The sequence below is a fragment of the Polypterus senegalus genome, chromosome 15 (assembly GCF_016835505.1).
Source record: "Polypterus senegalus isolate Bchr_013 chromosome 15, ASM1683550v1, whole genome shotgun sequence".
Classification (NCBI taxonomy): Eukaryota; Metazoa; Chordata; class Cladistia; order Polypteriformes; family Polypteridae; genus Polypterus; species Polypterus senegalus.
In genome coordinates this window covers 66,298,631-66,315,868 of record NC_053168.1, presented here as the reverse complement: position 1 = coordinate 66,315,868, position 17,238 = coordinate 66,298,631, and the positions used below count along the sequence as shown (strand labels likewise).

At 36.7% G+C, this 17,238-nt stretch overlaps 1 protein-coding gene across 1 annotated transcript in view; it reads left to right on the top strand.

Annotated features, from left to right (window-relative positions):
* Window positions 1-17,238, top strand: part of adam22 (ADAM metallopeptidase domain 22) — a 418,045-nt gene that overhangs the window by 132,654 nt on the left and 268,153 nt on the right. Inside the window, exon 4 of the mRNA XM_039737656.1 lies at window positions 7,774-7,840. Within this exon, the coding sequence (XP_039593590.1) occupies window positions 7,774-7,840 (67 nt within the window). The remainder of the gene's footprint in view (window positions 1-7,773; window positions 7,841-17,238) is intronic.

Sequence of the window (17,238 nt, the reverse complement as noted above, 5' to 3'; positions counted from 1 at the left end):
GCTATGTGTAATAAGTATTAAGAATACTGCATGTGGAAAAGAATACAGAAAATGTGTTTTGTATAAATGTATCAATGTCTTAAAGGTAATATTTTTATGTATGGACTTGTACATGGAATGAATGTCATAACTAATCCTAAACTTTAAATGATATTACCCAGAGTGCTATGTGATTTGAAACAGAAAAAGAGAAAAAAAATACCTGCTCTTGATTCCTTTTGAGTAGCAGAATGTTGACAAGAGTTTTGATGGGTACTAATCATTAATGCATGTGTTATGTGAACTTTTAGTTAAAGCCTGAGTAGAATTATAGTGCATACTCATACGTCCAAAACAAGATATGTCCAGCTGGCAACAGTCAGACGAGGAATGCACAGTACAGGTATTCTCTTATTTACAGCAGTTTGTGGTTTCTCTTCCTTTGTTGTACAGTATGTATTTTATTATGTTTTGTTATGCTACATATAAATTTCATTTACATTAAAAAAAATTATTTCTAGTAAATAAAACTAACTCCCAAAGAGGGGTACTGTTATAACTTGGTTTCAATTTTTATGATCTGACCCTTGTTTTGGGGGTTTTTGAAGTCGTAGGTTTGATTTCGTACTTTTTTAATCTAACATTTCCTTTATAAGTGTGTTTTTGCTGCCATGTTGTATTTTAATAATCACCAACATTTTGGACACTCATTGTTAGGACAGCGTGTCCTCAGAGGCCATGGCCCATGGGTAATCGACACAACAGGTTAACAGGTCGGCTACCAGAGTTGCGCATTCAAAACCCTTTGCTACATCCTTTGCTTTACATTTTTCTGATTTGATTTTTTTGTGCCGCTGACGTTTTTGCTAAGCTTTTTGGCTAAGATTTTTGTCTCACATCTTGGCTTTATGATGTGTTATTTGATCTCCCGATTTTGACCCCTTTTTTGTCTCATGTTTACCTCATGGTGCTCACTAAACTTACTTGTCAGCTTGCTGACATAACACTTACTAGCTCCAATTATTTGTCACTATAAGCTTTTTCTTGCACTTAAATTATTGATTACCTTTTGTCCCACATGCTTTTCTTGCGCCACCAAATTTAGCTCTTGTTTACTTTCTATAACTTATAGAAATTTATTAACTTGCTCATTGAATCAGGAGCTACCAGAATAAATAATAAGATTTTAAAAAAAGATTTTTTAAAAAGGATTTTTTAAAGATATTTTATATGAGAAATTATTAAAAGTAATTTAGTAATTGTTTTTATTTAATCATTTGTGTACTGCTCTAAAAGATCCAAAACTTGAAGTGTTGTCCAATTGTATAAGAAATTGACAGTCAATCAATCAATAGTATGAACAGTTTTTTGCATAACTGTTTCCCTTTTTTCACTTTACTATAATGTGACAGCTACTCACATTTTAGGAGAAATACATTTTCCTGCAAAATATATAATTTGTGGACAAATCTGTTGACAGCACAACTATTCTAAGTACTGTAAATCTGCAATGAAATGGAAAAAAGATGGCTTTCTATATATTTCTTAGTTTGATTTACAACTTAAAATCACAGTAAAGAATAAAATTGTATAGCTTAGCAATTTTTGTGTAAAAAATCAAAAAGCACTCCATTTTCCTCCAGGCGCACCGGTTTCCTCCCACAGTCCAAAGACATGCAGGTTAGGTTCATTGGCGATTCTAAATTGGCCCTAGTGTGTGCTTGGTGTGTGGGTGGGTGTGTGTGTGTGTGTGTGTGCGCCCTGCGGTGGGCTGGCACCCTGCCCGGAGTTTGTTTCATGCCTTGCGCCCTGTATTGGCTGGGATTGGCTCCAGCAGACCCCCATGACCCTGTAGTTAGGATATAGCGGGTTGGACAATGGATGCACTTTTTACTTTACTAATGTAATGTTTAATGATTGAATTGTGTGTCCCTTTTTGATTTAAATTTTTCTGTATATGTTTTAAATATCATTTGCATAAGTAGTTTTTTGATCGTACTTAATAAAATATTTATTTGTTTATTGTCTTCTGACATGCCTTCTTTCCCTGTCTGTTCATGTGAATCACCACTTTGAAACTAACACACACACACACACACACACACTGCCTGCTAAGCATAATGGGAAATCAATCCACTCTGTCCTCTTGGCTTTGTCTCTGTATCATGGGGTCTACTGGCAGGAGGTCTCTCTAACCAAGTGTAATCCTTGATAGTGCAGTAAGGAGTGAATATCAACAAATATAGTCAGCTACATTGACTCTTAATTGCACTTTGTCATCTTTTTAATAACAATTTACAAATATGTAATATTAAAATATTATACAATACAAGAGAATAATTGTGGAACAAATGTAATGAGGTTTGTACATATATTGCATTGCCAAAAGTTTGTGGACACCTGACCATCAAACCTGTATGAGCCTGTTGGGCATCCCATTCAAAAACCATGGACATCAAAATGGAGTTGTCCTCTGCACCCTCTTTGTGGCTGGGAAGCCTTTCCACAACATTTTGGAGGGAGTCTATGGGAATTGGTGCTGATCCAACCAAAAGAGCATTTGTGAGTTTAGGTACTGATTTTGAATGAGAAGACTTGGCTTACAGTTGGTGTTCCAATTCATCCCAACGGTGTTCAGTTAGATTTTGATTCAGGCTCTGTGCAAGCCACTTGAGTTCCTCCTTATCTTTATTGTCCTGGCATTGTGCACAGAGCATAGTCATGCTGGAACAGGAAGGCCTCTCCAAACTGTTGCCGCAACATTGAAAGTGCACAATTGTCTAAAGTGTCTTTGTATGCAGTAGCATTAGCAGTAGCCTTGAGCCTAGCCCATACCCTCAAAAATAGCTCCAGACCATTATCCCTCTTCCACCAAACTTTACAGTAGGCAGCATGGTCCAGATGGTAGCATTCTCTTGTAATCCGTCAAATCCAGATTTGTCTGTCAGACTGCAAGATAGATTCAATTTTTAAGTTCAATCAAACATTTCCATTTCTCCAGTGTTCAATGGTAGGGTGCTTTACACCACTCCAGCAACGCTGTTATCTTAGGCTTTGTTTGCACTTGCTTAGCCATGGAAACCCGTTTCATAAAGCTCCAGATGCACAGTTCTTGTACTGGTGTTTCTTCCAGAGGCACCTTTGAACTCTGTTGTGAGTGTTGCAGACCATTTTTATGCATTACTGTTGGTGCTTGGCACTTGGCAGTCCCACTCTGTGAGACTGTGTGGTCTACCACTTCTTGGCATAGCTGTTATTGTTCCTGGACTCTTCTGCTTCACAGTTGACCAGGGCAGATCTAGCAGAAAACAAATTTCACTGACTTGTGGCATAGTTGGCACAAGTTCTCCAGCTTTTGGAGTTTTTTTTTTGTTTTTTCTGTCCACCCTGGCCATCGGACCTTACTTATTCTATGTTAATTAATGTTGACTTATGTTTATTTTTTATTGTGTCTTCTATTTTTCTATTCTTCATTTTGTAAAGCACTTTGAGCTACATTTTTTTGTATGAAAATGTGCTATATAAATAAATGTTGATTGATTGATCGATCCTATAGCATTGCCATATTTAAAGTCACTGAGTTCTTCAATATGATCCATTCTACTACTAATGTTTGACCATGGAGAATATAGGACTAAGTGCTTGATTTTATGTACCTGTTAACAGCGAGTGTTGCTGAAACTCTTTGAACTCAGTAATCTAGAGGGATGTCTACAAACTTTTGGGCAATATATTGTGTTCTGCATTGCTGTTCAGTCATGGCACTTACTGAATTTCAAAGAAGGAAAGAAAATGTTTCAGTAATAACCACAAAATGGCTTTTAATTAAAATGATTACAGTGAAAACCTGAAAGAGCATGCTGCTTCTTATACCAAAGTTGTGTTTGATGTACAGGTAAAATTCCATTACAACGAACTGCCAGGGATCTAAAAATATTTCGTTGTAATGAAAATTTTGTAGTAATGAGATTCTGCATTTGTCACTGTAGTGCTTTCTTTAACTTGCGTCCAGGCGTTTGCAATCATTTCAATAGTTTCTTTCCCGTTAATTGTAATCTCCTCCTGTCTACAAGTTATGCTGACGAGAATTTTTCTCAGCATTTCCTTGTGATAATACACTTTCAGGGTGCGAATGATGCCCAAATCCAATGGCTGAAGCACTGCTGTGCAATTGGGTGGGAGGAATTCAACGTGAACATTATCTAAATGTGGAAGAATGTTGTGGGCAGCACAGTTATCAATCAGAAACCGAATCATCCTTTTCTTCTTCTTCATATTGTGAGGTTTCTGAACTCTTTTGGGATTCCCCCCCACCCAATGGGGCGACACGCTGAAGTGCGTCCCAAAGCGCGATTGCTGCGTTTGTGGAAGATTGTTTGTCTGTTGCCGGAGCAGGGCAACAGCAGGCGCACAGCGCTGCAGTGAAGTGCCACAGAAGCAAATCCTAAAAAATCGTTGTTGCGCTATAAGTCCCTGTCTTGCACCCCAAAACACAAGGCTGAGTCTCAGTACTTTAGCAAAACCAGCTTTATTCAGCTTGAAACAGGAACAGCAGGGTTATTTATTGTAGCGGGATCTACCACTCTCATATACACAGACACAGCAGCCAGGCATAGTTGTGGCTAGATTAGTGGCCAAGTAATCCTGTTATCTGCATTTACAATGCTCCTTGCATCACCCATCAAGATCTTTTCTGTTTGCTTCAGCAGCAAGCCACCCACCACTGTAAGCCTGCTGTTGCCCCGGCAAAGAATAAATAGTCTTCCCCAGACACAATTTGCACTTCGAGACGCTCTTCGGCATGTTGTCCAGTTCGGGGAGGTCCCAAGAGAGTTTAGAAACCTCACATTTTCTTGAATGAGTGCCGCATTAATAGGAATGTTACTTGAACAAACATCACTGAACCACATAAAAACTGCTTTTTCAACATGTTCAAATCCAGCAGTTCATATATGTTTGCAGCCCGAGATTTTTCTTCTTTTTTTGCTCGGTCTTTCAAGAAAGTTGACAGTGTCGATGGTAAAATTCCGAATTCACTGGAAATGTCTTTTTTCTTTTTGCTGGAATTGAGATCCACAAAAATGTAAAGTTTTCTTTTCTAATATGAACTGTTATTGTTTTTTCGTGTCTGCCATTTCTATAGGAGGGTGACAATGAGTTAAATTCCAATGGATGTTTTTCAAATGAGCAATAAGCAAAAGGTATCACTGAAAACCACAGAAATCAAACACTGCAAAAAAAACCAGTTTGATTAAAAGAACAGATAGCCTTCCTGCACAAGAGAGGAGACAGAAATTGAGGGTAAGGCCAAGTCAGTGGCCAGTTTTAAATGTTCCCCGCATCAACCATTGAGTGACAGATGGGGAGCCTGCGAACTTGTAGTTGCACCGGCGACAGATAACCAATCCCTGACAATTTTTGACAGAGTTTTGGTGCACAGCACAGTTGATGGGGTTGTCTGGGTCTCAAAAATTTGACTGCATATATACATTCATATGAAAAAGTTTGGGAACCCCTCTCAGCCTGCATAATAATTTACTGTACTTTCAACAAAAAAGATAACAGTGGTATGTCTTTCATTTCCTAGGAACATCTGAGTACTTGGGTGTTTTCCAAACAAAGGTTTTTAGTAAAGCAGTATTTAGTTGCATGAAATTAAATGAAATGTGAAAAACGGGCTGTGCAAAAATTTGGGTACCCTTGTAATTTTGCTGATTTGAATGCGTGTAACTGCTCAATACTGATTACTTGCAACACCAAATTGGTTGGATTAGCTTGTTAAGCCTTGAACTTCATAGACAAGTGTGTGCAATCATGAGAAAAGGTATTTAAGGTGGTCAATTGCAAGTTGTGCTTCCCTTTGACTCTCCCCTGAAGAATGACAGCATGGGATCCTCAAAGCAACTCTCAAAAGATCTGAAAACAAAGATTTTTCAGTATCATGGTTTAGGGGAAGGCTACAAAAAGCTATCTCAGAGGTTTAAACTGTCAGTTTCAACTGTAAGGAATGTATCAGGAAATGGAAGGCCACAGGCACAGTTGCTGTTAAACCCAGGTCTGGTCGGCCAAGAAAAATATAGGAGCAGCATATGCGCAAGATTTTAAGAAAGTTTACAGACAACCCAAAGATCACCTCCAAAGACCTGCAAGAACAACTTGCTGCAGATGGTGTATCTGTACATCGTTCTACAATTCAGCACAATTTGCACAAAGAACATCTGTACGGCAGGGTGATGAGAAAGAAGTCCTTTCTGCACTCACGCCACAAACAGAGTCGCTTGTTGTATGCAAATGCTCATTAGACAAGCCAGATTAATTTTGGAAAAGTGTGCTTTGGACTGATGAGACAAAAATTAAGTTATTTCGTCATAACAAAAAGCACTTTGCATGGCGGAAGAAGAACACCGCATTCCAAGAAAAACACCTGCTACCTACTGTCAAATTTGGTGGAGGTTCCATCATGCTGTGGGGCTGTGTGGCTAGTTCAGGGACTGGGGTCCTTATTAAAGTCGAGGGTCGGATGAATTCAACCCAATATCAACAAATTCTTTAGGATAATGTTCAAGCATCAGTCACAAAGTTGAAGTTACGCAGGGGTTGAATATTCTAACAAGACAATGACCCAAAACACAGTTGAACATTTACAAAGGCATTCATGCAGAGGGAGAAGTACAATGTTCTGGAATGGCTGTCACAGTCCCCTGACTTGAATATTATCGAAAATCTATGGGATGATTTGAAGCAGGCTGTTCATGCTTGGCAGCCACCAAATTTAACTGAACTGGAGAGATATTGTATGGAAGAATGGTCAAAAATACCTCCATCTAGAATCCAGACACTCATCAAAGGCTATAGGAGGTGTCTAGAGGCTGTTATATTTTCAAAAGGAGGCTCAACTAAGTATTGATGTAATATCTCTGTTGGGGTGCCCAAATTTATGCACCTGTCTAATTTTGCTATGATGCATATTGCATATTTTCTGTTACTTCAATAAACTTAATATCACTGCTGAAATACTACTGTTTCCATAAAGTATGTCATATATTAAAAGGAAGTTGCTACTTTGAAAGCTCAGCCATTGATAAACAAAAATCCAAAGAATTAAATCCAAACATTTTCATATGACTGTATGTCTATATATATATATATATATGTACTGTATTCTTTGTAAGCAATGAGGCACGATACAGATGTCATACACAACAGATGTCAGTGATATCTTCTTTGCTCACCACCCAATGAGAGTTTTGGATTTCAGTAGGCCAATCATTCATAATATCTGGTTATTACTGTAATGGCTAAGTGCTTCAATATCTACTAAATACCGGTAAAGCAATGTAAAATGGATGCCAATGTACCATATTGAACATAAAGCAGAGTCAAATTTTCTTTTTATGAAAGGTATTAAATAGTCAAGTCCTGAAAGTGTAAGATGATTATACCTGATAATTCATAACAGGTTGTGAAATAAGCTCATACTGAATCAAGTCTGATGTGAATTTCCAGCTCAATCCAGAAATTGGCCATTACAGACTCTTGTGCTTTGAACTTTAAATAGCACAAATGTATTAAAAAACAATGAGTGGGTATGGGCTATATTGAGGTAAATTATGGATAATGAAATGGATGCAGTTGTGTTGGGAAGGAATAATCTTAAACCTGGTATTAAGGAGGATAGGATAAAATATTATGCAAATACCAGAATGACCATGTGTTTACCAAAGTTGTGTGTATATGTGTAGATAAAAGTAAAACAATTAACACCCCTTTCAAATATTTTCTTTTTTTGTGCAGCGATTTGCTTTCTTCAGACTATGTTGAAAGACATATTTCAGAAGGAGGAAAATCTGTGAGTTCCAAGGTAAGAATTTTAAACATTTTTACACTCATGAATATGTGTTATTGGTTATTACAGATAGAAAAGGTAATGTTTGTAATTATTTTCATTTAATGCTATCATCACTAGGCAAATATTGAAAACAGAATTACCTTAACGAGTTTTGGAATTACAAATACTGTGTTTGTTGACAGAATCAATGACTTTGCTTGCCACAAAAGTGGATATTATATCAAGTGCTCATTGCATTGCAAGATATTGAAAATATTGGTTTAAGCCATAATTACCAAGGTCATTTATTATGTTGAAGTAATCTTGCTGCAGTTTGAACTTTGAATCAGTAATGTGTTGAATAATAGACTGATCTCTGTTACATTGGTTTAGAATATGATTATGCTCTTTTGTGAGTTTTAAATAATTACTCTGCATATGGGACAAGGTGCTATACAAATGTAATACATTATTATTGTTATTATTACTAAAGCAAGTTGTTTCCACAAGAGTCTTATAATTGGTGAGGTGAACTGGTAAACTGTAAAATGAAGGGTATCAGGTTAATTGGAAGGCCGAAGATGCAGATGAAAAAGTCCTTAGTAGTATGAGTACTGATTTAATCTTTGAAGCTGTCCAGGACTGTGGAATGTGTAGACAGAGAATTTAGGGGAGAATGGTCTAATGTGGGTAACCCAGAAAAACCCAGCTGGTGTGTATATTGTAAGCTATTATTATACTAAAAAGCCACTGGCAGCTCAATAAGTGTATCTCCATATGCAGAACAATTTTTGCATCCTACTAAATAAGATTTTTAGAATAACAGGAGTGCTGGTGCATTCAACTGTAAGCTTACAGTAAAATCATAAATTTCATTGAATGTTGCAATTGAGCTCCAGCCTCACTAGGCCACATGTTTTGGGAGTGCTCCAAATTAACAACATTTTGGACAAAAATCTTTGCATACTTATGAGACAGCCTTGGCGTCATAATCCCTCCTAACCCATTAACAAATGTGTTTGGTGTACTTCCAGATAGACTTACAGTGGAGAAGGGCAACTTGATTTTAATTGCCATTGCTTCACTACTAGCACATAGCATTATCTTGCTCAACAGCAAGAACCCCACCCCACCACTTTTAAGTCGGTGGGTAACTGATGTCCTATACTATCTGAAATTGGAAATAAAAATCAAATTCTCACACACAGACTTTTTTTTAAAAATATGGCAGGATCTAATCAATAACATTTTAGAATAAGCTTCTATATTCTTTGCTGCTTTTAAAAATTTACTTGGTTGTTGGGTCTCCTCTCTTTCTCTTGGGTGGGGGTTGAATTTTGGTTTGTTAAGTTTGACTTGATTGCATGGAATGTTATTTGCTTCTATTTAAACTCAATAAATAAAAGAAGAATCCATAAATTTCACACATTCTGTTGCTCACATCGTACAAGTCAAATAAACAGCCATCTCCTTTCGCCATTGCTATAATGAGTTGGTACATTCAATTCAGCTGAAGTGATGTGCAAAGTCTTAGAAAATTAAAGACATGTTTGATAGTTCTAAAGAAATGCTCTGTGATCTATTTTTTGTGATCAAATGTCTATTAAAATGAAAATGTGATACCAAAGTAAATGAGATTGAATTAATCTGCAATGTAAATAAAACAGTAAACCAAACTTGAAACTGACAGTAACTGGTGTACAGCTGGAAATGGCTGAGGACTCCATCATTACTGTTTATGCCAGATTTGTTACTAGTTACACTGAGGAATATTTTTAGCAGGAATGCGATGTGAAAAAGTCCTGCCCATTAATAGCCAGAATATGACTGGATAATGATAGGCCTGTAATCCCTTAACTAAATGCCATCGCACAAACTGCTACATGTAGTTGTCTTGGTAGAGACTGGTAAAAGAAATATTCTGATGGTTTCTCTCTTCCTGCTTAGTTATAATCAACACACACTTTCCTGCAGTGGAGTTGTGAATCTTGGTGATTTTCCCAACATTAGTTAAGAAATAAAACAAAAATATGTCATAGGAGATTGTGTTCTAATTTAATTAATTTTACAATGTACGTTTGTTTATCTGCAGTGGGCTGGTGCCCTGCCCGGGGTTTGTTTCCTGCCTTGTGCCCTGTGTTGGCTGGGATTGGCTCCAGCAGAACCCCATGACCCTGTAGCTAGGACATAGTGGGTTGGATAATGGATGGATGTTTGTTTATTAGGCCTTCACTGAAACCTTAGAAGGCCCTGATGGTTTGCCACTGGAACATACATTAAAACTTGTGGTACGCGGTGCAGCAGTCAAGAAGTGGTTGTAGAGGCCAAGGCATAACTCGAGAAGTTGCCAAATCAATTTCCAGCTCCATTTTAGTGTGTGACCCGGAGTTAAGTCACTTACTGTACTCAGCCTGTGGTCCAATTGTAAAAAGAATACAAACAGTTGTAGTGTACTTTAACTTGTTTAAAGATTGTTGTTGACAAAACAATATTAAAAGATTAAGAAGATATTATAAACGTGACTAGTTTCTTTTATATTAGGACCCATTTACACCTAAATGTTTTTATAGTGTCTTAACACTAAACCAGAATGCTTGTAAACTCTTGTAAAGTCATTTGCCATGAGTTTCAATGACACTATTAACATCAAAGCGTTTTAGCAGCTTAGAAAACTCCTGTCAGCAGCAGTTTTCGGGAGGTATGGTCCATTGAAAGGAATGGTAACACTCCCAAATGCTGGTAAAAATAGCATTTTTGAAGCACTTTATCAGTGAGATTTGTATATTTCTGCTTATTTAAAAATTCTACATAAATTAAAGATTATAATACCTTTACCTAACCCTGTGCAGCCCTAAACTGAAAATGTGATATTAGCCTAGTATCATTTAACGTTAAAAAGAGGGCAATAATATCATAAAGAAACTATCACATGTCACTGTAGTTATGTGCTTATCGACATCTGCCTGAGTTCTTCATAGAGGTTTCATAATTGTGCTCAGAATTAAAGTCATAGAAGACATTCTGGAGGCACAATTATCACCTCACAACACTACAACACCATACAGCCCACAAAATAGTCACAGGAAATGAAATCAGCCTTATTTACCCTCCAAAATGCTTCTTTGAAAAATACTTGGAAAGCCTTGAAAAATGCCTAAAAATGGATGAAACGCTGAAAATGTACAAAGTAATAATATTTTAATTATAGGTACAGCAAAGCTAATCCATTATCAGAAAAATAAAGCCAAAATACTGATTCTAATTATTGTGAAGGCAGTAACACCAAACATCGATCTGCTGGGCCACCCTAAAGAGAACTGTGGGAAACAAATTCTCAGATTTAATGGGCCTTAGGAGTTTCTTGTCTTTGGCTGAGTTTTCAGCTATGCCCAGGTGCCTTGGATCAGGTAAAATGTGATTCAAGAGTGTGTTAGCTGTTGCTTTATTCAATCAATCAATCAATCAACATTTATTTATATAGCACATATTCATACAAAACAATGTAGCTCAAAGTGCTTTACAAAATGAATAGAAAAATAGAAGACACAATAAAAGATAAACATAAGTCAACATTAATTAACATAGAATAAAAGTAAGGTCCGATGGCCAGGGTGGACAGAAAAAACAAAAAAACTCCAAAGGCTGGAGAAAAAAAATAAAATCTGTAGGGGTTTCAGACCAAGAGACCGCCCAGTCCCCTCTGGGCAATCTACCTAACATAAGTCAAACAGTCCTCTTTGTATTTAGGGTTTTCATGGAAGGACCTGATGATGATGGTCACGTAGACTTCTGGCTTTCAGTCCATCAATGTTGGTGCATCATGATGCTTTGAGTAGGTGGTGGTGGCGCCGCCACCACAAAGAAACCGGAAAAAGAAACAGAAGAGAGAGTAGGGGTCAGTATGGATTTTGGAGCCACTGTGAATAGTTATTATGAAGAATTGAACATACAGAGTATCAGTATTAAGTTAAAGTGAAGTTATAAAAGGCCATGTTAAAGTAATGTGTTTTCAGCAGTGTTTTAAAGTGCTCTACTGTATTTGCCTGGCAAATTCCTATTGGCAGGCTATTCCAGATTTTAGGTGCATAACAGCAGAAGGCCGCCTCATCACTTCTTTTAAGTTTAGCTTTTGGAATTATAAGGAGACACTCATAGGAGGATCTAAGGTTACGATTTGGAATATAACGCGTCAGGCATTCCGATATATAAGATGGAGCGAGATTATTTAAGGCTTTATAAACCATAAGCAGTATTTTAAAGTCAATCCTGAATGACACAGGTAACCAGTGTAGTGACATCAAAACTGGAGAAATGTGTTCGGATTTTCTTTTCCCAGTTAGGATTCTAGCAGCTGCATTCTGCACTCGTTGCAAATGATTTATGTCTTTTTTGGGTAGTCCTGAGAGGAGTGCGTTACAGTAATCTAGTCGACTGAAAACAAACGCGTGAACTAATTTCTCCGCATCTTTCAATGATATAAGAGGTCTAACTTTAGCTATATTTCTTAAGTGAAAAAATGCTGTCCTAGTGGTCTGAAGAATATGCGATTCAAATGTTGTTTATAAGAAATAGCCTAATAAATGATTTAGTTAGTCTCCTCTTCCTTCTTTTTTGTTTTTGTAGCTAGAATATTTTAGCAAATTCTTTTGCACTGGTGTCTGTGGATTAAATTAATTCCCCACCCCAAAATTAGCTTTTAATCCATTAAGTTACCCCATGTTGTTCCTAGTGATGGGCAAGAAAAAAAAAATCATGTTTTTATCGACAGTGACTTTGGAACTGAAGACCTGTCTCCCCTCCTCATTCACCTGCCCAGTAATAGCTCAATCATCGGCTATCACATCACACATATCAACATTGCAGAGTGTGGTCTGAGAGGGGCGAACAGTTAGGGATTAAACTTTTGGAAAAGCAAGTGAAAACATTATCATGTGGAAAGTATGCCTTTTATTTGTGCATATCAAACTTGCTTCAACAAGTAGAAGGTACATTCAGTGATGCAGCTTATCAGTCAGCCATTGAACTACCAGAAATATGGCATTGTGGCTTAACAACCAGTGAATAATGGTAGCGGCCGGTCTTCTGTTAAAAAGATAATTTTCGTTTCTACATGCTCTACTGCCATTTATGAGAATATTTATCTGAAACAGTTTATTAAATAACGTTTTAGCAAAAATACATATGTTTGGAGCATTGTGAACATATGACTGGATATCTGATATATAGATTATGCGACACAAATAAACGACATTTTTTTGTGGATGTTTTGCTATTGTTTGGTGTTGTTCAGTGCCTTACTGAAGCCTGTTATGTTAGGAAATTTGTGATCTTCAATCTCCATAAAAACGTGGCACTGAAACTTTCTTTTCAGCCATTACTACAAGCAGCACAGCATAAGTAACATTTCTTTAAAACCCAGTGCAGCCCAATAATGGGCCAATCAGACATTTAGCAAAATTTTCTACATCATACAGGTGAACAGCATCACACACAGACACAAACAATACGCTGTTTGCAAGTTATGGATCTCAAATTCACAATGCTAGTAATCAAGTTGTTAAAATATTTATAAATTAATTATAATCTGATATGAAATTCCAAGTTTGATATTTCAGTAAAAAAACATTGAAAAAAGTTATAATAATCATTTTGTATAGGGTATACACATGTGTTCAACATCACTCTAAATGTGTTGACCAGGAAAATGAAACCATTGTGATGAACCCTCCCACCAAACTAGCATATGTCAGCTACAGGTCAAAAATTAGAAACAATATTAGAAGCATTCTTGGGATTTTTCTGTGCACGCTCGCATTTTAATTCACAAAACACTAGCAAAAAGCTAAACATGGCACATGAGTACTTACAGTAGACTGTCCTGATCAAAACATGCCCAAAAGTAACGTCGTATGATGCGCCATCATGAGATACTCGCCCATAACAGCATGCTACCTTTGGCTAGAATCATGTTAGTGTTCCGGATCTTTGACTCTGACTCGTAATGTCACACACTCAGAAGCATTTCACCATTAGACAGCAAAGAGTCCGACCTTTTTAATGATGTGTGGATGTCCATATATGGGCTTGTGGACCCTTAGCTGTATTCCAGGAAAGCCCTGTGGAGCAGCAGAGTGTATGTGAAGTAAGCGCTGTGCAGCAGAGCTGACTTCTGGCTGCTTTGCTCAGGATTATTTTGGTGTCTTTGAGTGAGGTGTTTAGAGTTTTTAACATGGCTCAGTATTTTATGTGTAAAAAAAATAGTTACAAACCTGAATACCTGCTTGGAGAAGTTTTTGGAGGTAAAAAGGGGACATATGGTACCAAATGCTGTAATTGTTTATTCCTTTGTGCTATTAACATAAAACTTTATGCAGGCACAGGTGACATGTTTGAGAACACCTTCGAAATGAAAGAAATGACCTGTCATTACTGGCAAACGAAATATATTGTTTCACAAAACAATAAAATGAAAAAAAAAACTTATTACCTATTTTTTTTTGTTTTACAGCAGTTTCTAAGTCAAAAAACACTTAGATTTGATACAAACACCCATTATTCTATCACATTTGAGATGTTATCTGGCAGGTTCTAGTAAAAAATTCACTCTTGTGCCTTTACTTTCAGAATAATAAGGTTTTTATTTTGGGGTACCCACCCTGGACAGAAATTGCTTAAAAATGCCCAGCAGATGGCGCTGTAGTCCAAAAATGAAATAAGGGATAAACGCGATTCAGTAATTTCACATATTGTTACTCAACTTAGTCTCAACTAAGTCTTCATAATCACATTTTTGCAATTTTTTCATGATATGCTCTTTCTAGAAAAATATTTCCTTTTGGAATACTGTATACAAAATTTTATTTTTGCCAGCCACCACTAGGCACTATCCAGGCCCTTTGACCCTGCAATGTTCTAGTCATACTTTGCTTACGTGTGTGCTTGTGCAGCCTGAATGTTTCAGTTGCAGGCTGGAACCCTTTATGGAGCCCATTGATTTGTTTTTGTTATGAAATTTAAAGTTTGTGTGAACATCTCTCTATTTTGGACTAGCTGTCATCATTATCATTATCATGTCGATTATGTATGTACAATACAATTTAGTACTTTATTCATTGAACAAAGATTGGAAACTTCTGAATAATCATTTGATTTTCTGCTTTTGGTGTTGAGTATTTAATGCTGATGTTGAGATATCTTTTAATACCATCCCAGAATAATCTTTTAATAGATCTATATTTTCCATGATTTACTTTTTCTGGCATTATTTGGCTGACACTTTATGGTGCTTGTTACTTTATGAAACACAGTGTCTCTCTATCACTCCCAGAGATTTACTGGAGTTGGTTGCTGTATAAACATCGCTGCTGCTGCTGCTGCTGTTCAACTGCTCTTATTTCATGTGACTCCAATGATCTTTACTCTGCCACTTCATTGCATGTAACTTCTAGCTATTCCATAAACTTCTCTCATGGGGTCAGAGGCAGCACTATCTACACTTACTTTCTTCAACTCGGCGAGCTGATCGAAATCAAGACACTTCCTGAGAAGAGCTGTGAATTTTCATTTCAAAAGTACCCCTGTTCCTTGGTAATAAAAGATCTTGTGCTTGTGCTGTCTTGCTTTGTAGTTCATCTTTTGATGTTTATATTTATAATGGGCAGTATCTTGTCACTTATATTTGATCCTTATATAGTGTCTGCTTATGTAACATACTTATCCTAGTACAAGCTAAAATGTATTTATTGATATTTGTTTAAATACATTATCAGTGTACTGTATGACTAAATATGTAAATACAGGAGAAGACTTCATATGTCTGCATAACCATCTAAAGCAAATCACAGTGAAATACTAATCATTGATTTGTTTACCTAGCACTGCAGGGGAAGCTACAATGTTTATTGTTTAGTCTTATTCTATTTAAAGTAACCTGACAAAGCAGTCTGTACAGTAAGCACAATCTCACCCTCTGTGGATCATTTAAGATGAAAAGCACACTAGATTGAGTCTAAAGTGTACTGAAAGGAATGCTAAAGATGCTGTGTGCCATCACCAGTTACTTAAAGTTCATTATTATTAAAACTGATGTAAGCACAACTGGGTAAAGATCATTGAGGCCAATTACCATATTTAATTTTGATTTTAAAGAAATGAGAAACACCACACAGTTCTAGCATAGTTGGGATGTTTCATCCTGTAAATGCAAACAGTATTTCTATTTAAAGTATTTTTTTTTTGTTTTCGGTATGGTGATTAATGCTGTTGTCACACAGTTCCTGAGTACTGGCTTTAAATTTTGCCTTGGGCATTGCCTGTATGGACTTTTTACAATAACCTTGTGTGTGTTTTTCTTTCACATCACAATGACAATGGTAGGGAAATTAGGGATTCTATATTGGGCCTGAGTGCACTGGCCTTATGATAGATTTGTACCAATTCTGGTATCCTACCATGATTCCAGTGCTACCAGGATACATATTCCCTCCCTGAAGCCCTAAACTGGAAAAGTGGATTTGAAAATGGAAATAAGGATGAATAATTCAATAGACAGGATTAATAAAAAAAACGTGTTGCCATACAAGTGCTGCAGACTATCTACCAAGAGCAATAAGGTGTCATTGTTGCCATTCTTGGAGTGGAGGTTTTGATGCAATCTCGAGTGGTAGAAATATGTATGCCTTTTTCAGTGTTTTTTAGTGATAATAGGCATGGTTGATGGCTGGGCTGGTGTATGGAGTGAGGCAATGAGGTGAGTGCTTTTTAAAGGGTCACATTTTCATGCAACTTTTTTTTTAATAATACAAAATAGCACTACTAAAAGGTTAAATGTGAACCTCAAGAATTACATACCTATCCTGTGCCTTAATTATATACTTCCTTTAAAAAATGTGAGAGATATTATCATTATAATATAGCATCTGAGAATCAAAATGGAGTATTTGCATTCTGAAGCCACATGTTAGCACTTGGTATTGGTGTTCATTTTCATTTAAATAGGCGCCATCAATGGAGTGGGGGAGGTCAATCCTGCAGAGATCCTAAAGAAAAGTTACAATGGTAAAAATGAGCATACTCATGAGCTACATTAGTCTTTTGCGTATGATTCAGATCCAATATGTACTGATGTACTGATATCTCTCCACAAGCTGCAAAATGGCTAACCTAAATAGCATAATATGGCTAAGTTTCTTTTTAGAAAAATATGCATTTGAGGTGTGACATTACAGAAAATATATAGCTTGCATCTTTTTACAGAAATGTGAAATGCAAAAAAATAGTTAGATTTGAATGGAAGTACAAGCAAGGAATGTAAAGGGTAGCTCCTTATACAACCTGAGAGCCTGCCAGGTATCTTACATTGATGGTGACTGCACCATTATAATTTTACTATTAGGCCCCATTAGCTGTAACTATATAAATTATATTTAGGC